This window comes from Nipponia nippon, unplaced genomic scaffold, assembly GCF_047370975.1.
Source record: "Nipponia nippon isolate SJK-2023a ecotype South Korea unplaced genomic scaffold, ASM4737097v1 scaffold_5, whole genome shotgun sequence".
In the NCBI taxonomy this organism is placed as follows: Eukaryota; Metazoa; Chordata; class Aves; order Pelecaniformes; family Threskiornithidae; genus Nipponia; species Nipponia nippon.
Genome location: NW_028262369.1, coordinates 4,834,527 through 4,860,073, shown reverse-complemented (window position 1 = coordinate 4,860,073; position 25,547 = coordinate 4,834,527). Strand labels below are relative to the sequence as shown.

General features: G+C 42.5%; 1 protein-coding gene across 1 annotated transcript; it reads left to right on the top strand.

The window, feature by feature from the left end:
• Positions 1–15,600: 15,600 nt before the first annotated feature.
• On the top strand, positions 15,601–19,766 carry LITAFD (LITAF domain containing). Its single transcript, XM_087733336.1, has 4 exons — positions 15,601–15,706; positions 17,895–17,960; positions 19,043–19,202; positions 19,658–19,766. Exons 1-4 carry the CDS (start codon positions 15,601–15,603, stop codon positions 19,764–19,766), a joined length of 441 nt encoding a protein of 146 aa, XP_087589462.1.
• The last annotated feature ends 5,781 nt before the right edge of the window (positions 19,767–25,547 follow it).

Sequence of the window (25,547 nt, the reverse complement as noted above, 5' to 3'; positions counted from 1 at the left end):
AAAAAGATGCGATCATCTACTGTAAAAAGGGAAAGTATGTTCTCTTATACAATGTTATTCTTTTCTTACCAAGCAGTTGAAGTAATCTTCCAAGAAAGTCTCAGCATAGGAATTTCAAAAAAGCTTAGTATTTCCACTAGTTAACTGATTGGGATTTGTATCTTTGATTATGTTAGTAGTTCAGTCGTAAACCAGCCACAACTAATAGAAGCTGTGCTGAGCTCTCTCCGTCTTCTCTCTTTTAGATATGATGATCTAACATACCGCTTCTTTCAAGTGAAGAAATGGAAGGAAGATCCAGGAGTTCAAGATTTAAAGTTATATTCTTCTCTTGGAAAGGAAAAAAAAAAAAAAAAAATCAGTTTCAGATCATTGTGTTTGCTTCCAGAAGCTGAAACCATTAGTGTCATAGAACCATAGAATATCTCAAGTTGGAAAGGACCCATAAAGATCATCGAATCCAACTCCCTGCTCCTCACAGGACTACCTAAAACTAAACTTAAAAAACACAGGTCTAAAAAAAGAAGAATAATAAAATCCACATATGCTCATAAGCTATGTATGCTCAAAATTAACAAAAGGGTGAATTTGTCAGTGCAGCGCCCCACACTGGGACTAAGGTTAATTACTGTCCCAGTTAATTAGGGGGCTCAAGAGCCTCTGGGAGCCTCCCCCAGGCAGGCACTGGACCCTGCAGCACCTCCCTTACCGTCGGACTCCTCCCGGCTGCAGGGACCTGAAGCCCCTCTTCATGAGAGGCAGCAGACAATGGGATTCTGTGTATTTGTGCCTTTCATGGTACCTTTGTGGTACCAGATAGGTGTGCATTGGTCTTTTTGTGCATGGCAGGGTCACCTGGAGGGGAAGCAACCTCTAAAATATTTTGATTGCACTTGCAACTAGTCTTTGCAACGCCTGTGCAAAGTCAGCACAGTCTTTGCAAAGGAACCGATATTTTTGGCCTATTTAAACTACTTTCAATCTCCTTTCCATATTGTCTGCTTTTATAATTAAAACAAAGTTGAGTTCTAGGGACAACTGAAATACTGAAATACTTATTCTTCTGACTGCACCAGCGTTTGTAATTAGACAGTAATTCAGTCATCTGACCACATACTCTTTCTTACATCAGAAACATCCCTGGCTTGCAAGCCAGCTCTAGTGATCAGCTCTTTCCAGCGTCTCAGCCCTTACCATTGAAGTTAATTACTTGGCTGTGGATAATGAACTTTCCAAAATGACCCTGAGGGCTAATGGTCCAGTCCTCTTCCTTCTGAGATCAGAATGATGATATATAAGGTGGTTTTGTCATAGGCATCACATAGATGGAAATCCTGTTGATTCCCATTGTCTAGTAAAGTCAGAAAGCCCATTAATTCAAGTAGAAAATTTTACAACTCTTGGACATGCCAAACACAGCCCAACTGTATAATCACTGGTGTCAGCACCACGGTCACGGCAGCAGAATGGGCTTTGTCCTCTCTGCATGAAATTTCTCAGTTCTGTATTTTTTCCAGTCTGAGTCTACTCCTTCGCGGTTCTGGCTCTAGCAGTTGTGAAGGTGTGATAATAATCAGTAGATGTAATTTCATTCTTATAGCAGGATTTCTCTGTTGTAGTGTTTCACGCTGTGGTCCATTACTCCAAAACCTGAAGAACTCAGTAGTAATCTCGCAGCTCCCAGCTGGCTTCCTGGAACCTTGCCTGCCTTGACCAAGCCAAACTGTGTGGTGCCAGGTTGGAAGCACAAATATTACTCCTGGTAGCAGGGATGTATTAGCATGAAAGTAGAATTTGCTGTGAATGTGAGGACTTGACTTCTCAGATAACAGAGCAGAGTCTCCCTGGTCAAAAGGGAGCAAAGCTGGTCAAAAAGAACAAAAATTAACAACATGCTTCAAATAACTTTCCATCAATTTTGAAATGTTCTCATTGACTCTTTCCATGTACTGTTTCAAAAATATGATTTTCAAATACCAAGATAGGATTGTGGATATTTTTCAACATCCAAAATAAAAAAGAAAACAATAAAACATTTTTCATAAAGGTATTCCTTGCAAACCAAGGCAAATGTTCACTGATTTTCCTATGATTCCATGATTAACTTTGAATTAAACTGTTAAGCTTTTTTCTGAGTAAGACTGTGTGAATGCTACAACCATCTTTCTGACATGAGGCTCAGAGCTTTTAGAACTGTTGTATTAAAGGGAAGAAGAAAAGAATGGAAAATCATTACTTTTGTGCTACTAACAAAACTAAGTAATGGTCCCCACTGTGGCTAGACATACCATCCAGCTAAAGCAGGCTGGGGGTTCAGATCAGATTAGTTGCAGAGATTCCTGCATGGCATGTGGCTGGTTCTCTTTTCTACATTTTATTTTAATAGGCAAATTACTAGAAAAAGCCTATGTATAATTTTTCATATTAGAGATCATTTTTCATTTGGAAACAATCGCATATAAGTGGTTTCTGCTTTGTTTTGAGCTATGTGCCACGTGTCACTCAAATATTTGCCCATTAAAGCAACTCATCTCTAGATCTTATCTGAAAAGAATGATGTTTCGTATTTGAGTCACTTTTATCCCTCTTGTGTAATCAGTGTTCCAAGAAATAAATTGTATTCAGATACCAAACAGGACAGGCAAGTTCCCAGTCAATAGGATGCATGCTCAGCAATAGTAAACTTGCATTTTAATTAGGAGAGGAATTTTATTTCTTAAAAAAATATATTTTTTATATAAGGCACTATATTTATGGTAGACAATAGCAAGGATATTCACAGACATTGAGATTTCTTGAATTACAAAACACTTCCAGCTCCAGATAGCACTGACTGCAAACAAATACCTGCTGGTGTAAACAGGAGGGGAATTGTATGCACAAGGTCTCTGGTTTTTGTAACTGGAAAGATGGTTCAGATTTTTCTCCAAGCTTTACTAGGAAAGGACCTTTATTCATTGTTAGCTTTCCAGTAATAGAGAAGCTATATCAAAAGATGGGTTATCTGTAATAAGATCTCTATTCAACTTTATTTTTGTCATGCTTTAACAAAGGTTTCAGTCAACGGGGCTAGACCCTGAACACAAAACAGCAAGAAAGATACAATCGTGCTTCAAAGAACACAGGAACTATTTAAAAGGGTGCAAAGGGAGGAACACATCTCACAATTTCATCTACCTGCAAGTTAGGAGCACAGCGTGAGCCAGTTGGCTGAGGGCCCCCTGAAGTCAATGGAGAGACACAGAAAACTCCACTGTGCTCCGTTCCACCCTCATACGTGGCGTGAGCAAGGGCTGGCCAAGGAGGAGAGCAGCTCTGCCCTAGCAGGGGCTCGCTGCGCTGCTGTGTGCTCTGTCCTGTGTGCATCCTCGGGATGCTCTTAGTCCTGGGCCAGGCTCCAAACCTCCCAGAGCCTTCACTGGGGCAGCTTCCCCATGATACTGCCTTATACGTGGGCCTGTGTAGGGCTCGATATCCCGAAGTGCTCTGGCTCCACCAGCAGCTATGCAGGAATCCCTGGGTGAGGTTTTACAGCCTGTATCATACACAATGATCCTTCTGATCTTAACTCCATGGTTACAACATCCGCAGTCAGAACTAGGGCAATCAAATACGCGCAGAAAAAAAAAAAAAATCTCGAATCCAGTTGTCCTATCATATGAGATGATAGGAGAGAAGCCCCCAAGTAATTGTCAATATAGCTCCCACATGCAACAAGAGGCTATCTATCTTTTGTGATGACAGGAAAAGCAATGAGCTCTGATGGACTCATTTATAGTGATTATTACACCCTTGTTTGTCTCTGATAGCATACATGATATTCAGGGGATTGATATAATTATTCAAGAGGACTGATATTATCTTTCTCTTTGCTAAGTATCACACTATTCCTCTTAAAGCAAACAGTGTAATTAAGATTGCAAAAGAAAGCCAGTGACACACATGGAAAGAGAAGTTTAAAATCACTCGCTTCCCCCATAGGCTGAAGAATCACAGTGAAGTTTGTGAGTGACCACAGCAGGGAGGGAAGCGTGTATGGCAGGAGGCAAGAGGATCTTTGCGTCCTCTCACCTCACCGGTATTAAAGGCTGAAGATGTGAGAACACGTGCATGCCCCATGCCACTTGGAACAGGCGAAACAGATCTTGCTCTCAAGTGAGCGCCTGCCTCTTGTACGCCCATAAGCAGCCCTGAGAGCTTAAACAGCTTAAGGTTCTTTTATGAGCATCAGCTTGGCAGTACGTTAAGCATATTAAAGCTGTTCTAAATATTTAAGCACTTAAGCCACCCTACACCGCAGTAAGAATGTCTTGTGCATGAGCATGTTTTGATGCACTCATGGTTTCATCACTTTTTTTCCTCTACTCTTCAGGAAAAAAAGACTCTCCTCCCCAAAGAAATGGGCCCTTTCTCCCACAGATTCATTTCCTGCTTAATGGTAGTGTCTCTGATTGCAGTGTTACAGTCACTGAAAAGCAAGGAGTGAAAGATTTCAGGGCTAGTGATTACCCTCTTCACAATATAAACATGAAGAATACATATAATTACTAAACTAACATTTTTATATGTCAACATAGAAGAGGGGAACTGTGCCTGAGTCTAAACTCTGTGCCATCCAGAACACCCTGTATATGTTCAGAGAAAAAAATATTTCATAAAAGATATAGTCTCACAGTATCCTGCCACAAAGAAATATTAATTTGATATGCAACCACAGCCATCCTAAAATCTATCTTTAACCTACTTTATCAGGTGTTTCCATGAAGAAAAGAAAATCCACCTGTGCTGTGTATCCACCTGGTTCCCCATGGAGCTGGAAGAGGAAGGAGGCAATCCTGCGCAGACAGCCCCTGCAGCACACACCTTGGTAGCCGTTCCTCTTCCCTCATCTCACACACTATGGACACTTAACGTGAAAACAGAGAGAAACATATGCACTTTTTGGTATCCATGGCTTTTTTCCCCATGCGCACATACACGCCCACAAACCTATTGCTGAGGTTAACTCAACATCATTACTTCATTCTTGATTTTCACCAGTGCAAAGCATGTCATGAATGAACATAGATAAGACGTTTCCAAGAAAAACTTACAAACATCTCTAACGTGCTAGGAGAGGGTCACATCTTTATGGATGGATTTGTTGTTGAAGAATTTGAGGCAACTGTTGATTGAAAAACTTAAGCTGGTATTTGTATCTCACAGGAACCCATGAGTTATTGATGACTGCATCTGCAAGGAACAGAACGAGTAAAGACACACACAGAGTAAGAGTCTGTGGTGGGTTAACCTTCACTAAAAGCCAAACTCCCACCCAGCCACTCGCTCACTGTGGGATGGGGAGAAAAAACAGGAGTAACAGGAATGAGAAAGCTCATGGATCAAGATAAAGACAGAGGGATCACTTACCGATTACCACCACAGGCAAAACAGACTTAACATGGGGAAAATTAACTTAATTTATTGACAATTAAAATAAATAATTTCAGGTAGTGGGAAACAAAAAGGCAAACATTAAAACAACACCTTTCCTCCCCGCTCTCCCAAGCTTTGCTTCACTCCTGACTCATCTACACACCTTGAGCAGCGCAGGGGGAGTGGGGGTTACGGTCAGTACACAGCAGTTCCTCTCCGCTGCTCCTTCCTCCTCACAATTTTCCCCTTCTCCACCGTGGTCTCCCCCAGTACAGTCTCATTCCTTTTACTTATCCCAAATTTTAGCTTCTTCAACGCCCTCTTACTAGCTGTTGTATTTATATGTTATAGCTATACCTCTTGAGTTTTAACCTCATCTATGTCTTCACATTAAATCCACATATCCTCCATCCCCTACCATATTTAGCCACACACATGGCAGTGATCTTCTTTCTCCCTCATCAGAAATGACCAGTGAACCCTGAGAAATAAAACCTTTCCTAAGAAATGTTGTCAAAATAATATATCTCCTCAAAGCATTTCAGTTTAAAATAACACAGCATTTTAACATCTCTATTAAAACTAAGTTGTGTAATAATATCATGACGGGTCTATTATCCCCTTTACACAGAGAGAATGTAGAGGAGTGAATAACTTGCCCAATATCACACAGGAAACCTGTGAAAGAGCAAAGACTTGACATGAAAAAAATAGGATCAGCCATGGTTACTGTCAGCCATCCTTTCATATTTTTAGTTTAGCCTAGAGATTTGGCTCTTGTCAGGGGAGTCTGCAACTATTTTGATGGTGGTCAAATGGAAATCGTAGTATGCATATAGTGTACAAAATGCTGAACCTTAATTCTTGCCAGTGAGGCAAATTTGAGCAAGTGCTCTGTACCTGGTCCTTCAAGTCTGGATGAGAGAGGCAGGTGACATGCCTTCACCATTAACACCATCCATTAACAACAAAAAAATCTCAGTTTCCAAGACTTTCCAAGTTATGGTGACAAAAGGAGCATGAAAACCTGGAGTGCTCAACTGTTCACTCTCTTCTTCCTTTACCCATTGGCAGTTTCTCAGCCATGCCTCAGTTCAAAAACTATTTTGCTAATTATTGTGCAATCCTGACAGCTCAAGGTCAGGGGCTTCCTGCACTGCTGCAGTTATTTCTTGGGTAAGACTTTGTTTGCCCAGTAGCCGAGCAAACAGCATGTTTTGGACCAGCGACGCGAGTCCCCCAGGAAAACCCGATGCATCATGCGCTCTCCTTGTCAGGAGCACTGCGGATGAGCTCCGGTTGTGGAGAACAGTCTTTGCACAAAACAGTTTTGCAGTGGGTTTGGATGAAGCGAGAATGATCCTTACTAAAGAAGTTCATGTGGCCACGGTTATAGTTGAAGATGCCAAATCTGTGGTATCTGGGGTAGGTATTTTAGTTTTTGTCTTTGCATCTCACCATCCAAGTATATTTGAATTGGCAATAAATTAATTTTCCCTGAGTGTGTTTTGCCTGTGATGGTAATTCGTAAGTGGTCTCCCTGCCTTTATCTCGACCAAAGAACACTTCCATCTTATTTTCACCCCTGTCCTGTTGAGGAGGAGAGTAAAAGCATCTGGGTGGGCATCTGGCAGCTGGCCAAGGTCATCCCACCACAGAGACAAACCATCTGTTTAACAAAAAGTTCAGTTCAGCCACAAACCTAGTTACCAAGAAGATCCCAGCTATAATGTCAATGGTTACCACCCTGCACAGATATCTTTGCTGATCTAAGCACAAACACTTAACTGGTCAGAAAGTTAAAGTGAGCATTGACTTCAATAATAAAATATCAGAGTCCCATATACAACTATGGCTTTTCATCATTCTCTGTGATGGTTTGTATAGAAGGCACAATGGGTTAGGATATATACTTTTCTCTCCATTGTCCTGAAGTTATTCCTGTGCTGCTTCTGATTGTCTTCATCTAGTTTTCAGGTTAGCGCAAAGTAAAATTTCTGGGATATTAGAAAACTATCCGTGAAAACACTCTGGTGCAAGCCTGTCACACAACATTCCTTTTGCTGCAGAGCAGGTGTGAGCAGTAGGCTGGGACTGTGGGCGAACTGAGGTAATTATATGCTGTCTACCAACCTGACTTGCTCGCGTCTTCAACTGGATATGCTACTGAGGCATGACAGCAGGTCATGTCACTGGTCATGTGTGCTGCTTTCCTTCCTAGACACAGTCGCCTTGCAAAGACATGGATGAAATGATCAACTTTTGAAGCGTTTTTGCTCCCCAGATTTGCCGGAGCTACCTAAAGGTAAGAGCTTCCAAATTACTTGGGGTCAATACCACGTTTACTCCTTAGGAAATAAGGAAAGAGAGGTGGCAAGGACTAAACGAGACAGCGAGCCTGAGGAGTATGACAGCTGCGGCTCTTGGTTGTAAGTGTTAACTCTTTATGATTAAATTGTCAAGCTTTCAAAATCTGCAAGCTCTCTCTCACGTTCCTAAAATCTGGAAGCAAAGATTTTTCTCAGGATATTTTAACTTTCTCCTAGAACAGATCAGAGGTGGAAAACAGGAAAACTAGCTTTCTGATAAGGTGAAGATGAGAACAGTAATAAGAACGGAAAGTCAAACTAATGCACCATAGGAAAGGGCTTAGCTCACACATAAAAGCAGGGCACACACCTGCTTTCTTCAAATGAATGTTTATTATAATAACTTTTTAAGAGTTGCTAAACCAGGTCCAGATGCTACATGACACGCTACTTAAGCTGTTCTATCAGTTTTCAATGAAGGACAAGTTATGTACGTTATTTTTACATGGGTATAATGAAATGCTGGCTACCCATGATTCAATGCTATTGGTAAGGGAATGTTAATCCATAAAAGAATTAAATGAAAAGATGGCAAACATCAAATTTTAAGGTAATGATGAAGTGCTGGAAACAATTGTGTAAGGCTGCCCTCGATTCTGACAGCTGGAAGGGAATGCGAAAGACAAAATTGTGTCAATAGAGGACAAAGGCTGAATCTAAACTTGGCATTTCCTATCTTCTGTTGTTTGCTCAAGTTTTAAGACAAGGCACAACCAAATGTGGACCACATCACTGCAGAATGGTCACAGTGTCTCCCCAATACAGTGTTTCTGTATACAACAGAGCTGAGCAAAAGCAAGACTAATTAATTTGCTCATCGTCACTGTTGCAGAACAGGAACTGAGCTCATCTTTTTTTCCCCGCAGTCCAGGTTACTGCACAAACCACCGGACAATACTTCCTTTTAGTGGTTAGTACTCTATTTTTGGAATGGTAATTAGGGAGGGACAAGTTTTAATGCAATCCCAGGGCCCAGTTGTGCTCATCCTTCAGAATAAGGGCCCTTTAAATGTGAGTAAAGTTGGTCATCTGAAGGAAGCAAGGGATTATACCTCAAACAGTAAATTAAGGAAAAATATTTGAGAGATATATCTGGTTTGCATCAAAGGTTAACTCAGAAATCAGTGACGGAGCTTATTCGGTATTTTAATTAATAACCTTGACAGAAATATAGGAATGGCTAATAAAACGTATGAACGAAGAAACAAATTATGGAAGCACAAAGTCTATTACACAGAATGAGAAAATCTAGAGAACTGCTGTGACAGAATTCGTATGAATTATAATGCTACAAAGCAGTGCATTTAGAAAATTATACCAGGAATTTCAGCTACAAGCTGGGAGTTCATTAGTACAAAATGACATTGGAGGAGAAAGACCTGCTGCTGGTTAACGACAGCATAAATACAAACCACCAGCACGATGCGGCTGTGCAAAAGGAAAAAGTGCTACTGGATTATTCTAAAGACAGCATTTCCATTAAATATAAGATGACATTCATACCATTATATAGGCTGAGAACAGAGCTCATTGGCCACTCGTGGCCAAGAAGGATGAATTCACTGTACAGAAATGAGGACTCAGCAAGCTTGCTTAGGCCTGTGAAGAAAAGGCTGCAAAGAGACAGGAATGTTCTCTGAGCTGTCTCGAGGGGAGAAGGTTTTTCTATAAAAGCATGATGCTGGCACAATAACAAACAGGGATAAACTACCATGAATAATTTTAGGCTAGAAGGTTTGTGAAGGTTTACAGTATTTTGAACTGCCTTAGAGGTGAGAGCAACAGGAGCTGTAAATGTACTATAGACCGGAGCTCTGTTCACAAAGGGATAACCTACCATAAATGTCTGACCTGGGCCAGGACTGGAAAATCCAGGGAGTCCCTGCCTATCCAGCAGCGTTGTGAGCTCACGTAGGCAGGGTCAGGCTGCAGATCTGCATGCACAAGTGCTGCAGCTGCCTGCGCCAGCCCAGCAACCAGGCGACCAGCCCAGCGTGCAGCACAGCCAAGGGACACTGGGTTGCACTTTAAAACAAAACAAAACAAAACCAAACCCCAAAACCTTCCAAATCTCTTTGTGTCTGTGTCACCATTTACAATACCATGAAGGAGAAAAGGTTTTCTCCAAAATGGAAAAAGCAAAGAGCTCTTTCTTTCTCAGTAGAGCTCAGTTCACCAGCATTTCACTCTTCAATACAGGCTTCCTCCTGATTTTGTGAACAATGGTTATGCTCAATTTACTCTAAACTTCCATGTAAGCCATGGGGACTTGGACTACACATAAATATCTCCCTTTCCACATGAGAGGAGGAGAAGCAGTATCTGCACAGTGACTTTCTGGGTTCTGCCCATTCCCTGGCTCAGCGACAAAAACATCCTGGTGACTTCAACAGATGAACAACCAACTTCTTCCACTGACCACTTCAAGCAGTGACCTTACACCTTGGCTAGTGAGTCAATGCAGTCAACAGACAAGCCAATGGAACCAGGTGAAGAGTTTGCAACAAGAAATACAGTTCATATTCAGTTGAATCCCCCATAGCTACGTCCTCTCCATTTCAGAAAGGAAGCCGGTAGCCAGATACAGGCTTAAAAGCCAGAATAACTGTAGGATTAAAAATGAAATTCGGGAGTAAGAACAGGGAATTGGCAGAGCATCCTTCATCTCATTGAAAAGGTTGTCTACTTCAGACATCATGAATACTTTTTAATGTCCAACTTTTAATCTGCTGCCAGCAGTCATTTCTTTTAGCTTCTATTTTAAGAATAAAAAAATACCTGAATGCTGCTCCCTAGCTCTTTCTTTATCTGTATTAGAGCTAGAACCATTCCTTCCTGAACATCTGAAAAGCTTCAGCACATTGTAAATGTCACCATAAACGACCAACTCAGGGCTAAAGGGAAAAGATCTCTCCACTGAGGAATTCAGTATTTCATTGCTAACCAAAAACTAGAATTAACTGCTTCAATAAAGTAAAACAGAGGCACTTGATATTGTTCAAGCCACAGATGCAACGGCATGCCAGCAATGGCATTTTATGGTCACTCTTTAAAATAGCAGAAATTGAAATTGTCTCATAAACGCAGCTGGAACGGCTAAATGCCCAAGAAAACATTAAACTAGTGATGACAGGAGAACAAGAACACCTTACAGCAAACTGAAAGCCTTGGGACTAGTATCCTACAAGCCAACGGACCACTGGTGAAAACTGCTATGCTTCCACATGTCCATGAAATCTGAAGATCACTTACTACAATGTTTTAATGTTAATCTTCCAAAATATAAAACTTTTTAATATATTGCCCTATCTTCAAATACCCGAATCACTTCATGATTCCTCCCCAATTCCATGTTCCCTTTTTTCTGTCTCTGAACCCACTCTTACTGAAGTCAATGGCAAACCCCACACTGACGTCAGCTGGAGATGAAATGGAGATTAAGCACTTTTCTTATCAAGTCCCTGCTTCCTGTCCTGCCTAAGATGCTGGATGCCATCCTGGTACATGATGTGATAGCCAAATATGATAACCTCCTGCCAGATGACATGATGCTGACCCAGCTCTTATTGCCAGCTGTAGTACAGACAGGGCACAGAGACAGCCCTTGGCAACTTTAGTCCCTCTCTCACATATCCAAGTTGTCCCTGCTTTTTTCTCCTCCGCTCCCAGAAGTGCTAGGTATTTTGTGCTGTTACATCCCTGTCTCCACTGCTTCAACTGGAATAGAGATAGGCCAGTGCCGAGCACTTTTAAAAACTTTTTAGAAACTTCATTTGAAGTCTGCAGTACGAGACCAACAATTAACCTTCTTGCTAAAAAAAGCCTCGGTTAAGTAAAAAAAAAAAAAAAGACTAGTGAATCTTGATCAGCTTTCACAGAAGTACCACATCATTTTTTTAACTAGGTCAGTCTACTCCTGAGGAAGAACTGAAACAGAACAGAATACTGAGGTAAGGGAAGTGTTACCTGGACTCCGATACACGTGCACCTGCCAAATCCCATCTACCTCCTCTCCTTTTCAGACTATAATTTCTGAATCTGACTGGAGAAGAATTAGTACTGCAGTGAACTTCAATTTTCAAATGAAATCGTAAATACTTCATTGGCACAGGCTCATAAGACTAAAACAAAGGTGCACCAGCACTCAAGTAATGAGATTTCTGAAATGACTGTCAAGTAGCTCCCAGTTTGCATTCTGTTGATCTATACCTAGGTCAAAACAGACACGAATCCCATGGGACTCTCCAGGCTCATGAATGCTTCCATTTCAAATACCACAATGTCACCTTTGAAGAAATGTTTGTGGGAAAAGCATATTTCCAATGAACTTGAAATCAAACTAGAAAAAGTATTTCTGAAAGGTGAAAAATGATTTGCACAGACGAGACTGTCCTCTGCCCACCACTGCAAACATGCAGCACCCAAAAAACCTTTCTGAAAAATACCACAAAGAGGGGAGGAAAGTCACCGTTCTCTTTGCACCTATTTGAACCATACGTGTGAGGCCAAATGACAACTCCGTCAGGACTCTGTCAGGTCCTGCGTGTGTCTTAGCTTCCCCTTTACAAAGCACAAATGACAGTGCCTGTGCCTCTTTGCAGGCACACGTCGAACTACTCTCATCTGTGGGATTATTTAGCCATCAGGGACGTTCAGGAGGGAACGTGTAGAGGTGTGGGTGAGAGCCAGAGAGCAGGGCCCTGCCGTGGAATTTCGCAGTTCAGCAGCTTTGCTTAGCTGCACGACAACTGCTCTTCACACCAGAACACAAGTGCCTGGAGCAAATCCAGGGGAAGATGATGGAAACTGCCGTTGCCCATTCTCCCCGAGGATATGTCCTTCCTGGAACATAAAGTCTTTGTCATTTCCACCTTCCTTTCCCTGAATTGGCTCTTTATGTATATGCCTCGGGCTGTGATTTGCTTTTTTTTTTTTAATACTAGTTTCCATAGGACTTAAAGTGAGCTTTATTTTCCAGTGCAAACCAATTATTCCCATATGTAGAAGAGACAGACTTCAGGGGAGAGAAGGCAGAGATTCCATCTGGTGTCCCTGGGACTATACATTTCTGCCTGCAAAGCAAGCAGTTTGCGGTTACTTGAGTCAATCTTGAGTGCTTCAGATAAAGCAAGCCCCTACTTCAGGAGTGCACAAGGGTCTGCTCTGCCCTTGCAGAGAGCTCCATTTCCTCAGTGTGACTGCAGAGAAGACAACTTATATCACCTCCCTAGCTATTAAGCTTGGGCCTCCTAGAAGTTACTGGTTTCTAAAAACTTTACAGGACATTTTTCTACTCTTCAGGAACTGCTGCCTGTTATTTCTCCTTACGACTTTTTCCTACAGGGCTACTAATACCGTCTGTTCTCTCCCATACCTTCCTCTCCCGCAGATGATCGCAGCTGAGAGAGGAGAGGAAAGTCTCAAGCTCTAATCTATGGCAATAACACTTACAGGTTTGGGGGTCACAGCCCCAGAGAGCTCTCTGGCATCAGAGGCATGGTTGCAACCAAGAACTGAGAGTAACCACTTACATGTCAAATGAAAGGGTCTATTGAGTTTCATAAAACACCCTCTGGACTTGCAGCATTCAGGCCCAGAGGGTACCTAACCCCCTGGTACTTTCTCACAGGTAGGCTGAAGAAGCTCCTGCAGCCCAGCTGCCCATCCAGTTCTCTCAGCTCATCTGCTCTGGGGCAGGTCCTCCATCACAGCACACAGAGCTGGCAGCACTATTAGAAGCACATAACAATACACTGAAAGTGAGAGAATTCAGGACACCAACTTTATCAACAGCCCACAGCTTCTGCGCTTGACGGCTCTAGTAGATCAAACACAAACCCGGCATCCAGTGGGACTCCCACACTATTCCTGGCTCCGCTGCTGATTCACTTCTGCATCTCTTGTCCTACACATTTAACTGGTGATATTACACCTCACTGGGTGGAACAAGTTTTAGTCAGTGTTTGCTTGCATTCTGCTGTTAACTTGCAATGCTCTCACTATGTTAACCATTATTATTCCCTCCTACTCTGTGCCTCATGACAGGCCTTTTACCTGGGCCTATAGTCACTCGATGAAATTCAAAAGCCTTTTCCTCTTTTTCCTGTTTCACAGTGAGATGAATTCAGCAGAAATGTCACCTGAACTGACACCACCCAGTATTTAGTGTACGATGTTTAAGTACTGAGATAGCAATAAGCCAAAAACTTGAAGAGACTCCCTATAATTTTGCCCACTGATCCTTGTCCCAAGGAAACAGCCCTTGGTCAACACTGGCTAATGCGATATTGTCTGTCATCGCACTCCTGAACCCACAGTTCCTATTGACACACTGTCTGTCTTCTCTGTAGATCATTACTCTCCCTTGGCTCTCATAGCTTCATCTTACCCAAGTTCTCTTGATTCTCAGCTTTTTTCTTCTCAGTGGGATCCTCATGAAGCTTCTACAATGACCTATTAATACCTCTGATATTCCCAATCACCCATTTTAGCTAACAAGTATACCGAGATGCGCCTTTCCCCATCCCTCCTCTCCAATCCAGATATTAGCATTTTTCTCCAGCATCTTTGGCCTTAATGTGGCCAATGCTGTATTTCTGATTTTTTCTCCACACCATCCTACCTATTCCCTTTATTATTCATTCTGCTACCATTTTCCGTATCACTTCCCATTCATCCAGACTTGTGAAAATTACATCACTTTTTCCCTAGTGATATTTTCAAATTCCTCCTTTTCTTCCTCCCTAAAAGGACCGATGCTTTATCTCAGCACTACTAATCCCCCCTCTGTTGGCCTCCCCCATACATATTGCCCTCCAACACACCTTGAAAACAGACCTGTTGAGACCATCTTGCCTTGTTCAGCAATTTCTATCCTACTCCAGTTTGACCTCACGTATTCAGGCAGCTTGTACCAACTTGCCAAATGTTACATTTCTCAGTCTCTGTTTGCTTATCCTTGCTGATCTGTGCGAAAGGCTGTAACTTTCTTCTGCAAAGGACTCCTATGGTTAACGTTAGTAGGAAATCTACCAGGTAGTACTGGTTCAAGGGACAGCTAGGAATAATTAACACCATTCCATTTACAGTAATACAAACACACATCTCCAGCTGTGTCCTCTTCCTCCCACTCTCCTTTATTGCATGGAACAGTTCCTGCTAACACCTACAAAACACACGTATTTTGTGGCCTGATCTTGTTCAGAGCCTCAGGCAGCGCAGTCATATTTAATAATGATCTTGCCCAACAAAAGCCTGTCACACTAGCGATGAGACAATAGTTTCACAGCACAAAGCTGATCACAGTAATGATGATGATAAGGTTGCACAATAACCAGACGAAAGACAGATCCGAATTACCGCTGGTTGCACTGTTGCAGGCTCTGACTTAATGACACATGAAGGTTTTTCACAGGTGCTCCAAAGTGTGCTCTTCCCCGTCTTGATTATTTTGACAATCCATAGAAAAAAATTTGGTTAACTTTTCTGCAAAGGTAACACTTTCAGTCACGAGTTTACACACTTGGAATAGTGTGTTTTCTGGGGGAACACTTTTAGCTTTCCAACACAAAGAAATATGTAAAGACGGTATTTTCTGCTCTCCCTTCCCATCTTCCTCATCATGAAGTGTAACAGGAACTGACTGCACGTCAGTCTATTAAAAAAGTCAGAATATGAGAACTGCAAATTTTCCTCTAAGTAAAATCTGAGTGTGAGAACTAGGAATTACAGAAGCACTCATTGACAAATACAGGGCACTGAAAGTCCCTTACAGTGTATTTTATTTTGCACTACTTTTGCCAGGTGAACTGCGGAGATGGCTAGCGAGAAGGGACCTGTGGAAATCCCTATGATTATGTATGAACCGCACCGTGAACCCTACATGCAAGAACCCTCTGCACCAGAGTACTGCAGCCAAGAGGGTAAGCAGGAGTCATCGGGAGGGCTTTGGAAAGAGCACCCTCTTGGTGCTTGTGTGGCAAACGTTGGTAGTTGGTTTCCAGAGTGTAACTGAGCCAGCTCAGAAGGGGCCCGGCTTTGCCAGGACATGATGGGTTTAGAAAGCACCTGTGCCAGCATATAAAACCCAGGGCTGGGGTAGGCAAGCTGGTAGGATCTCCTAACAGAAACATCACTTAACATGGCAAAAAGTCGTTTTGCTGGTTTAGATAATAATTTTTCAAACACCACATGCTTTATTGGAAAAGGAATTACAGCTGTAGCTCTACAATAATTTCATATTCCTAACGAGCAAATGTTCAGCCAGCAAACTTTGTATGTGGACAGGCTATGTCTTGCTTAAATTGTGTTCTAGTTTCCCAGAGAACTGGCCTTTTCCCAAACGCTCCTGCTGCCCAGAGCTGCCCTCCCTAGATGAGTCCGTTCTGCAGCCAGGTTCTATAGGGACGAACAACCCCTCCCCATTGCTGTCTCATGGGGAAACATCACGACTGAAGTGCTGACAATTCAGCTCAACGACTGCAAGCCGGCACCGACAGCTGCTGCCTTGCTGGATTGGCTTTTCCCTCTGAAACCAGGCATTGCTCTCACACCTACACAAGTATCTCACAACACTCCTTTGTCTTCTGCCTGTTCAAGCCCACGCTCATTGAAAGATACACTGAGATATCACTGATTTTACTTCTGTTACTTTCCTGCTATTAAGAAAATTGCCATTCACCAGACAGCACCAGAGCAAAAACCAGAATGGGAGGTCAGAAGGTGACTAATAAAGCTAGATGTGTCAGTACTGGGCCTCTAAACGTGACTCATTTTCACAGCATTTTTGTCTTCAAAGACCTCTCTGGCCTCTTTCTAAACTCAGAAGAGCTAGCAAGAGGTTGGGGAGAAAAAGTCTCACTTACTCAATCAAGGGACAGGCACTCAACACAGCCAACACTGAGTTGCAGCATCTTGTCCTTGCACAGGAAGCAGGTCCTTCACAAAAGCACATGAAGTGATAACTCACTTGTACTAAGCACGTTCCTCTTCTAGATTGGAAGGAAATTCTTTAATTTTTTACATATTTGGTTTTCCACCAAAATAAACTTAAAAAAACCAAACAAACAAACCACCAAAACCACCAAACCCCACCACCACCATTAAACCCAAATACGTTGCAAATCTCTACCACTTTTGGCAAGCCATTCAAGGAAACATTGCTAACATTTTTTCAACCTTGCCATTGTATTTTGTCTCACTCCGGAAAATTCCACTTTTGTATCCCATTTTGTACCCCTGTAGGCTTATTCCCTGGTTGGACTCACATTGTTTCTGAAAGGCTCAACAGCGCAGGCTGGACTCCCACGTCAGGGCTGCTCTGCTTGGGGGTGAGGGCTTCTCTGACGTTGTGCGGGCTTGACCAAACAAGACTTCTCATAGGGACCGTCCTCCTACTGCAGACCAGTCTGGCAGTTTGATACCACATCCACGCTAGCTGGCTGTAAAGTTTTATACATTAATTTATTTTGAATGTATTCATGAATGTATTTTTTTACACATGCATTTATTCCACGCTCAGGTAGGCTGACTGCATTCTTAATTTGTAAGATTAGTAAAAGAACTAAAAAAGCATGAGGTGCCTTAGTTACCAGCTTCCCTTCTCCCTTATCCACAAGAAAAGGAAAAAGATCTAACTTTTTTCTAGAACAAAGGGTGTGATGAAATTACTTGGCTGGAAGCTGAGGGCAGATAAAATTCAAACTAGAAAAAAAGGCTTTAAGTACTAATAGTAAGGGTAGTAATCGCTGAAACCAGTTAGAGGTACTGTGGATCCTTTATCAATGGAGTCCTTAAATTAAGACCAAGTATCATTCCAATGTTATGCTGGAATAGATGCAGTTACTGCCTTTGTGTTGAAAAAACAATTTGGTTTCTTGGCTTATGTTATACAGAAAGGGAGACTAGCTAGTCACTGCGGGCTCTTTTGGCTTTAAAAACCCATGAATCAATTCAGTAGCTTTTTTTCCCCGACCTGTACTTCACTGAGCCGTGTCAGGCCTCCCCTACAAGGCACCCCGCCATGCAGCTCCTCGTCAGACTGCAAAGGGGGTTTTCGGGAGGCACAAGGTGTATGCATTTTCACGTTTTGCCCTGTTTTTCTTTGCACAGGGGGTTATGAGTATCCTTCTCCCCCACCTTACTCCTGTCGAGAAACAGCCACCCTTGAGCAACCAGGTAAGTGCCAGGGGACTGCGTTTCTGACAGTGTTCATGGTTCTACATGCTAACAAAAGCAAAATGTTTTTAGTTTTAAAATCAACAGAGCAGATGGAGTTTTCAGACCCAATCACAATCCAAGATGCTGGAAAATTTCCCTAGAAATGTTGGAAAATAAACTGAGAGACTCAGACTTGTTTTTCCCACATTAGCCAATCTACAGAAGCACCCATGTTTTTAAAAGCCAGCTACAAGTTAGGACTTTCAGAACAAATCATTTTAAGTCCTGTGTATTTTGTTGTTCTTGCTCTAGTCACCTTTATGGAAGTGGAGAAGCTCAAAGAAGACACTGAGGAAAGGCTTCAAAGAACATTCAGATAACATCTCTTACGGGAGGGAAGGAGACACATACATTTTTAAAAATCCCTAAGACCAGAAGGCAATTAAACTCAGATATGCTATATCCTATCTACCTAACAGACAATACCTTCCCACTCCTGAAGTTTTGCTTCAGGCTACAGTGTGAATGTACCCTAAACTTGTTTTAGGATGCTTAAAATGATATTTTTCACTGCAAACATTTCTGAAAAAATACCCTTTGTGTACCTACAAGGTGCTCCTTCCGGGGAAGCTGCAGACTTTACTAACTGGGGACAGCATCTGACTGATTCATCTACTTTGATGAATTTCTTGTAACTACTGAAATGTTGATCCAGAAAGCTCCTCTATATCCTTCAAATCTCTTCTTCAGGGAGAACATGCATTTTCATATTATTTTAAATATCAGAAGATAAATTCTCAACGTCAGAGTACGTCCACCAGTGGGTGGTGGAGACTGCCTGCCTATGGGGATCACCCCGTATGCAATTCCCTGTATATGTCCTTACCTGAGTAAATACTGGCTGCTGGTAGAGGCAACATATTGGGATACACAGAACAAGCAGTATAGCTGTCCTTATAAAGATACTTGAAATCAATAATACTAACATAAGGGCCTCTAGATCAGCCTTGTTAAGAACCTACATTCTCCAAATCTTTATAACGCGTAAAAGATCTCCTGTGCTTCTAATTTTGCTGCTTCTCATCTCCTCTTGAACCCAGTTTACTTGGTGTCTCAGCCTCCAATCATCGTAGCAGGAATCTTCTCAAGCAAACCAACATCCACAATATGCCCTTCCTGCCGCCAGCACATCACCACACAGGTCACCTACAGACTGGGCAGACTGTCTTACCTTCTGTGCACCACCATGTGTATGGTTGGGTAAGCTTTCATGTATACTTTGAAGATTCTTCATAGCAGAAGGTTAAAAAAAGGGTAATTTAAAAATAAAAGTTCTAGCTAGTGCTTATATAGACAGCTTGCCCTTCTCTACTTGATAAGAAGTCATTCTGTCCATTCTAGGTACAGTCATCACGGCTAAATTTAACCAAGTATGTTATTACTTTTCGTAAAACAAGCAAAAAGGAGTACAACGTTGTCTACTTTCCTACTGTAATTTAGAATCAGGCTCAGAATCAGACTAATGCATAAGATGTTAGCAGTGAAGACTATTCATTTTTTGGAAGGTACTTTAAACATTAAGAGACTTGGGAAAGAAGTGCATTCACGCAGTGGAAAGGCAGACAGAATAAGGCAGAGAAAAAGCACAGATGTAGCCAGCAGAAAGAAAAGTCTGTAAATAATTCCATGCATGTCCATCTCCTCTTTGGCTGTAGGTGCTGTTTTGGATGCTGCTTAGTACCTTTGTTCGTGAGGATGTTCAAGGACGCAGACCATTACTGCCCATGCTGCCAGTTTCATATTTATAGATACAAAAGACTATAGAAACAAAGTTTATGCAACCAGATGATGTCAAGTCTCCATTTCCTAATAGCGTAAGATTCTACATATAAAACTACCGCTAGGAAACATACGGGAGTATGCTTAGGTTCTGCAGCTCCCTCGCTGGTGAATCCATCTGGAGTTTACCATCACGTGGTTGAAATGACTGTAAAACAAAAAGCCTCAAAGACTAATTTACAGTGTCACTTGAATTTATGCTCCATTTGAATCGTTGTCCTGAGCTGTGAAGTGACCAGCTAATGAGTACTTCAGTGCTTCTACTACTCCACTCAAACCTCCAACCCAGCTGGGACCCAGACTTTTCTGGACTTTTCAACCCACCAGTAACCGAGAGGTTTGGACATGCACATTTTATAGAAGCACTTACCTTCTAAGCACTGGAACTAACCGGTCGGGATTTCATTTCTCTCTGCTCTTCTTCATATGGGACCTACCCCTGCAGGGCTGTGGGTGGTACAGTGTAGCTGATTATTTATTAATGACACACTAAATTATGAGACTGTCTTTACTGTGTTATATATGAGGTAAGAAAATAAACCTGCTGTTGTTAACAATACTGGCAAAACATCTCCTGTCTGCATGGCTTCCCTGACCCATTGCATCCACAGCGGAGATGCAGGTCAGACTGAGGCATCCTGTTTACATTAACAAACCAAGAACCAAAAGGCAAACACGTAAAGAAGAAAAATCAGCAAGCACAGCTTGAAAAACGTCACCAAAACCACAAGGCCCTCATTTTACCTCCCTGCCTTCCCGCTGCAGCGCATCATCTCCCCAGCAAGGTTTAGTGGTGGACTTGACAGTGCTAGGTTAACGGTTGGACTCGATGATCTTAAGGGTCTTTTCCAACCTTAACGATTCTATGATTCTATGACTCACTAGGCTTTACACTTTACAGAGAACTTTTACAGTTCTCATCCAGAGTCACGTATCTTGTAATGTCAAATCTCCATAATTACTTGCCCAGGAGGTGCCTAGACCCTGCTCAACACTGACAGCAGCAGCAGCAGCTGCTGCTGCGTATTGCTGGCTGGAAAGATAAACAGAAGAAAACACTGTGTTTCAATATTTTAACATCATAAATATTTTAATGTTAGAACCATAATTATCGTGGGCAAGTGGGATGTGTGGCACACAGGCTGCTCCCCTACCATTGCATTTTATTATGACTGAGGTACCCTGCCCATGCTCTGCCGGATCCGTAGACGCCACGCAGTTTAAAGAACTTTAAAACTTCCCACTTAGCCTGACATTAAGTTTGACCAAAATCTTTGTTTTAGCTCTTTGGTCCATTTAAGCCATAAAAAGAAGAGCATGTCCCTAAACAGCTCTTTAGCAATAGTGACTCCAGAATCCTGAAGATGCTCCCAAGGCCAGGAGCGGTTGGCCGGCTCTGCGTACCCCGCCGTTGGTGCCAGAGGCAGGCAGAAGGGAATTCCTCACGGAAGGCTGCGGGAAGAGGCCGGCGAACCGGGCAGGCTCCACCGGCTGCGCTGCCGCAGGCTGGGGACCGTCCGGATCTGGCCCGAGCCGCTCTAGGAAGGGACCCGCAGGGGAACCGGCCAGCACCGCCAGAGCTGTTCTCCAGAAGCAACACACCCTTCACCCGTGCCTCTTCCTACAGTTTTTACACAAAATCATGACCAATCCAAACTTTCAGTAGTGAAACAGCCCAAAATTCCTCCCGGCCGCGGTACCTTCTCCTCAGCGCGGCTGAGGCGGCGACAGCCCGCCCGCCCTTCCCGCCCTCCTGGGGGCGGAGGGACAGGGGCGGCGGCCGCCCTGCAGTGGCCCGGGCTCTCCGGCGGAGGGCACTCCTACAAACGGGGGAAAGAAGGGGGAAAGGGGGAAAGGGGGAAAGGGGGAAAGGGGGAAAGGGGGATAAGGGGGATAAGGGGGATAAGGGGGATAAGGGGGATAAGGGGGATAAGGGGGATAAGGGGGATAAGGGGGACTGAACGCTGTGGGTTTGAAGGTGGCAATAGAAACGAGTTCCAGGAACGGCATTCCCCACTGTCCAGTCATCTTAAACTGCCTGGAGCTCGTCTTTTTATTTTATTTATTTATTACAAATAGCGTCTACTTAGCCAGTAGCACATCCGAAAATGGCCTCAGCTAAACTAGGCTGGACGCGTGCATGGTCTTTTGCTTCAAGAAGTACAAGAAATGCAGCCTTTAGACTACAGAAACTCCAGTCTTTATAAGACACGTGAAAGAAGTACACTTGCATCCATGTAAGTTGAGCAACTATTTTGCAGGCAGATCAAACCAACGCGCAGAGCTAGGTGATGTCTGAGCAGCAGGCTGACCTTCCCGACACCACAAACTGAAAAAAGACACCTTGCCCTACTGAGGATGGGAACAGCAAAACCAAGAGACACTGTTAAAAATGTTTGCGAGCAGCAAAGCAGAAACGGCTTTTAGAGCAAGCACAGTGTGATTCAGCCTTCCGCACATCTTCAGCTGTAATGCCCAAATTGATGCTGATCAGCTTCGCTGAGCCTCAGCTGGGATTTAGTCCCGCGTAACGAACCCCTTCACTGGCCTTCCTCCTAAGCACAGCGGGCAGTCAAAGCAAGCCACCTGGAAACAAACGGTCCATTGTCTGTGTTTGAATTATTTTTATATTTTATATATTGAGACACTCACTGCATGAAGCTCCCAGCCAAGCCCTCCCAGCCTGCTCAACCCAGTGGCGGAGCGGAGGCAATTCCCGGAGCAGCTGCTCCGGCTTCCACCCCGTTCCAAGGTCAGTAACTCTCCACCCGCTGGCGACCCAACCTACCTTCACCTAATGGGAAATAACATCGCAACGATTAAACCCACAAGCAGCCAAGCAGATGTCAGCCCAACAGGTTTTGTACCGTTTCACACATTTTTTTAAAATGTTATGATTTTTCTGCATTTTAAAATCTGGCTGTGAAACAGCAAGCTTTGCTTTGAAGTAGTGGTAAATAACATATCAAGCCAGTAACATTGAGGAGGAAAGGTGCAAAAACCAAAAACATATGAATATATACATAACAAAGAAGTTATATATATGATTTAAAGATGTGCAGGAGACATTTAACAGAAGTAGTTAGAACATTTTTACACCAATATTTGGAGGCACAATAGTTTACACAAGTATATCATAAAAAATAAAGGCTTCCAGCTACAGCCTGGTGGTTGGCAAATTTAATTTCCTGCCCTGCTTGGTACGCAGCTAACTTCAACATCACCTCGGACAGAAATTTAGCTGAGCACAGACTTGAAGCCAGATTCAGGCATACCACACATGAACATTTTCCCCTTTTTCTGACCCTGAATACCAGGCTGGTTTAAAAGCAAACAATAAATGACACCACACTGCTCGCACACCAAGCACTGACAGTCTCCGCCTCAATATCCAAATGCTTGTTTGGGTCCTCTGAGAAAAAACAAGAATTCAAAACCTGGAAATTGCCACAGAAGTCAGCATCTACCTTCTGGCCAGCTCTCCCTACACTATGAATGTCATTCCTGACACACAATTTGGCTGAATTTTGCAAAATTTCTCTCTTTGATGTAACCCCAAATCACCCTGACTTCTGAGCAACCCATTACCTTTCACTCCCAATCTTTTCTAAAATGAACAGACAAGACACCAATCCAGTGTTTATCCTAGTCTATTTTATTTACATTATATACAGTTCCTACAGAAAACGATTTCTCACAAAGGATATTAAATAGCAAAAACACGACATAGCTTAGATCTGGGCACCGATGCCTGCAGCCAGCGCAGGGCCCGCAGGACAGGCTGGTCCAGGCTCCGGCGGGAGGCCGGGGCGGGCCGCTGGCGCACCAGCTCCGGAGGGGCAGCAGCTGAGGTAGATCCAGTCCGCGGGAGGCACTGCGCGCTCTGCGCACCCTGCGGTACGACATCCGCCCGATCCCTCCGACGCGTCCTGCGGCAGCACGGATTTGTCCTGGTGTTGCTAAGCAAGCCTTCTTGTATAAAGGGTGTTTTTGTTGGCTGTCACTCTCTAGTCGGCAACTATTTCACTGGTGTGGTTTGCCTAGATTTCACAGAATGCTTTGGACTCCTTTAGGATAAAAGGCACTATGTAAATCTACAGGAACAACGCTTGCTATTTTCGTAGGGAGAATTCAGATGGGCCATTAACATCATGTTGCTCTGATCCTGTGTACCACGAAATTACATCCTTATTGCTTAACACTTATATTATCATTACCTTAATTTAATGCATTCGCTGTCTATTATCCAGATAATTCCAAAATCAGAATAAGAAATGGAAAGCATGGCAATTTTGAAGACTGTATTCTTGTAAATTTTTAGAATGAACTGAACACCTGAGAAAACCTCCTGTCTTCCCCTTCATAGGTGTGTGTGTTTCCACGTTTGAATAACAAGTTACTTGTGCTCAAAAAAAAATTCATAAAAAACTTCAGTTACTGAAAACAGTGCGTACGGAATGCCTTAAAGTATCATCTTTTCAAAACTAGCGTGGGAATAGCACAAACACTAAAGCATGTGAAGACTAGTCATCTAAAAATCAAAAGGCACACAAAATTTACTTTGTTAGCGATATTTTCTTCTGAAATAGGAAGCATTGTGATTTCTTCAGATATTCCCTAAAAGCTGCCAACATCTCATAAATTAATGTGAAAACTTAGTGACATTCAGATACAAGCTCATTTTTATATCAGTCTACCATAACATTAAATTTACAAAATATAATTAGGGCTTACTACTGCTGACCAGAGTCTCTGATTTTACAGAAATATTTTGAATACAAAACCTGACATTTACTGAAAGCCTGTAGAGACAATCCAAGTACTAGTAAAAACACCACTTGGATGGTGGTGTAATTTCTCGCCAGTTTGATGCAAATACAAATCAAAGGACAACTTTATCCACTTAAGGCAGGCCATTTAAGCGCTTGCCTCTACCTGTAACCTACACACTCAGATGACAAAAAAACCCCAAGTAAACAACTAGTTTGCCTTGCTTGGAAATAACAGACAGTTAAAAGCGCTGCAAGATATAAATTAAAAAGAAATCCAAACATACCTAGAACTTGAGCGATTAATTAGTTTTAAAGCTAAAAGAATGAAATAGATCTTAAAATTTAATTTAAAAATACTTGCTGGTGTTTTCAGTAATCACCAGAATCCATCCCAGAAAAAAGTATAAAGGCCATCACATGTATACAACCCCTACTACATGTTTATTGATAGGTCTGAGAAAGGGAAGCTTCTAAGCGCTTTCTGGTTTGGTTATGAATACAGGGAACACATTACGGTGGGAATCTATTACTCTATTAAGAGAGCTTACCTTTAGAGACTCCAGATTTCACTTTACACCATTTATAATATTAGACTTGAGAATCTGGACCACAAAATTTTGTACAGGCAGGCAGAGTCAAGTCTACCACAAAGACTCTACTACAAGCTTTACAAACAAACTAGTAAAATATTTTTTCCATTTGTCTTAATTGTACATGGCTCCTTCCTGGAAAACCTTTTATTTGTTAAGCTCAAATGTCACTAGTTAGGAGGTAAAAAACCAAAAACCAAAAAAGCCTCCAAAACCTAAAACAATTGAATAGAAAACCCCACAAATTTCCCCCAAAACAACCAATATGAGGATTATACAATTGTCAACACTTAAGAAAAAACCCACACCTTTACCCAAACCTCACAAATGAAAACACTTCCCAAAACTCTATTTCCAAGGAGAGGAGAAATCTTCTTCAATGTCCATGTCATCACTCACCGAAG

Excerpts from the sequence above, each read along its gene's own strand:
- LITAFD (XM_087733336.1), top strand. The coding sequence starts at position 15,601 with ATGGCTAGCGAGAAGGGACCTGTGGAAATCCCTATGATTATGTATGAA. Across the intron at positions 17,961-19,042 it reads AGCCACCCTTGAGCAACCAG|TTTACTTGGTGTCTCAGCCT; the intron begins GTAAGTGCCAGG and ends TCTTGAACCCAG. Across the intron at positions 19,203-19,657 it reads ACCACCATGTGTATGGTTGG|GTGCTGTTTTGGATGCTGCT; the intron begins GTAAGCTTTCAT and ends CTTTGGCTGTAG.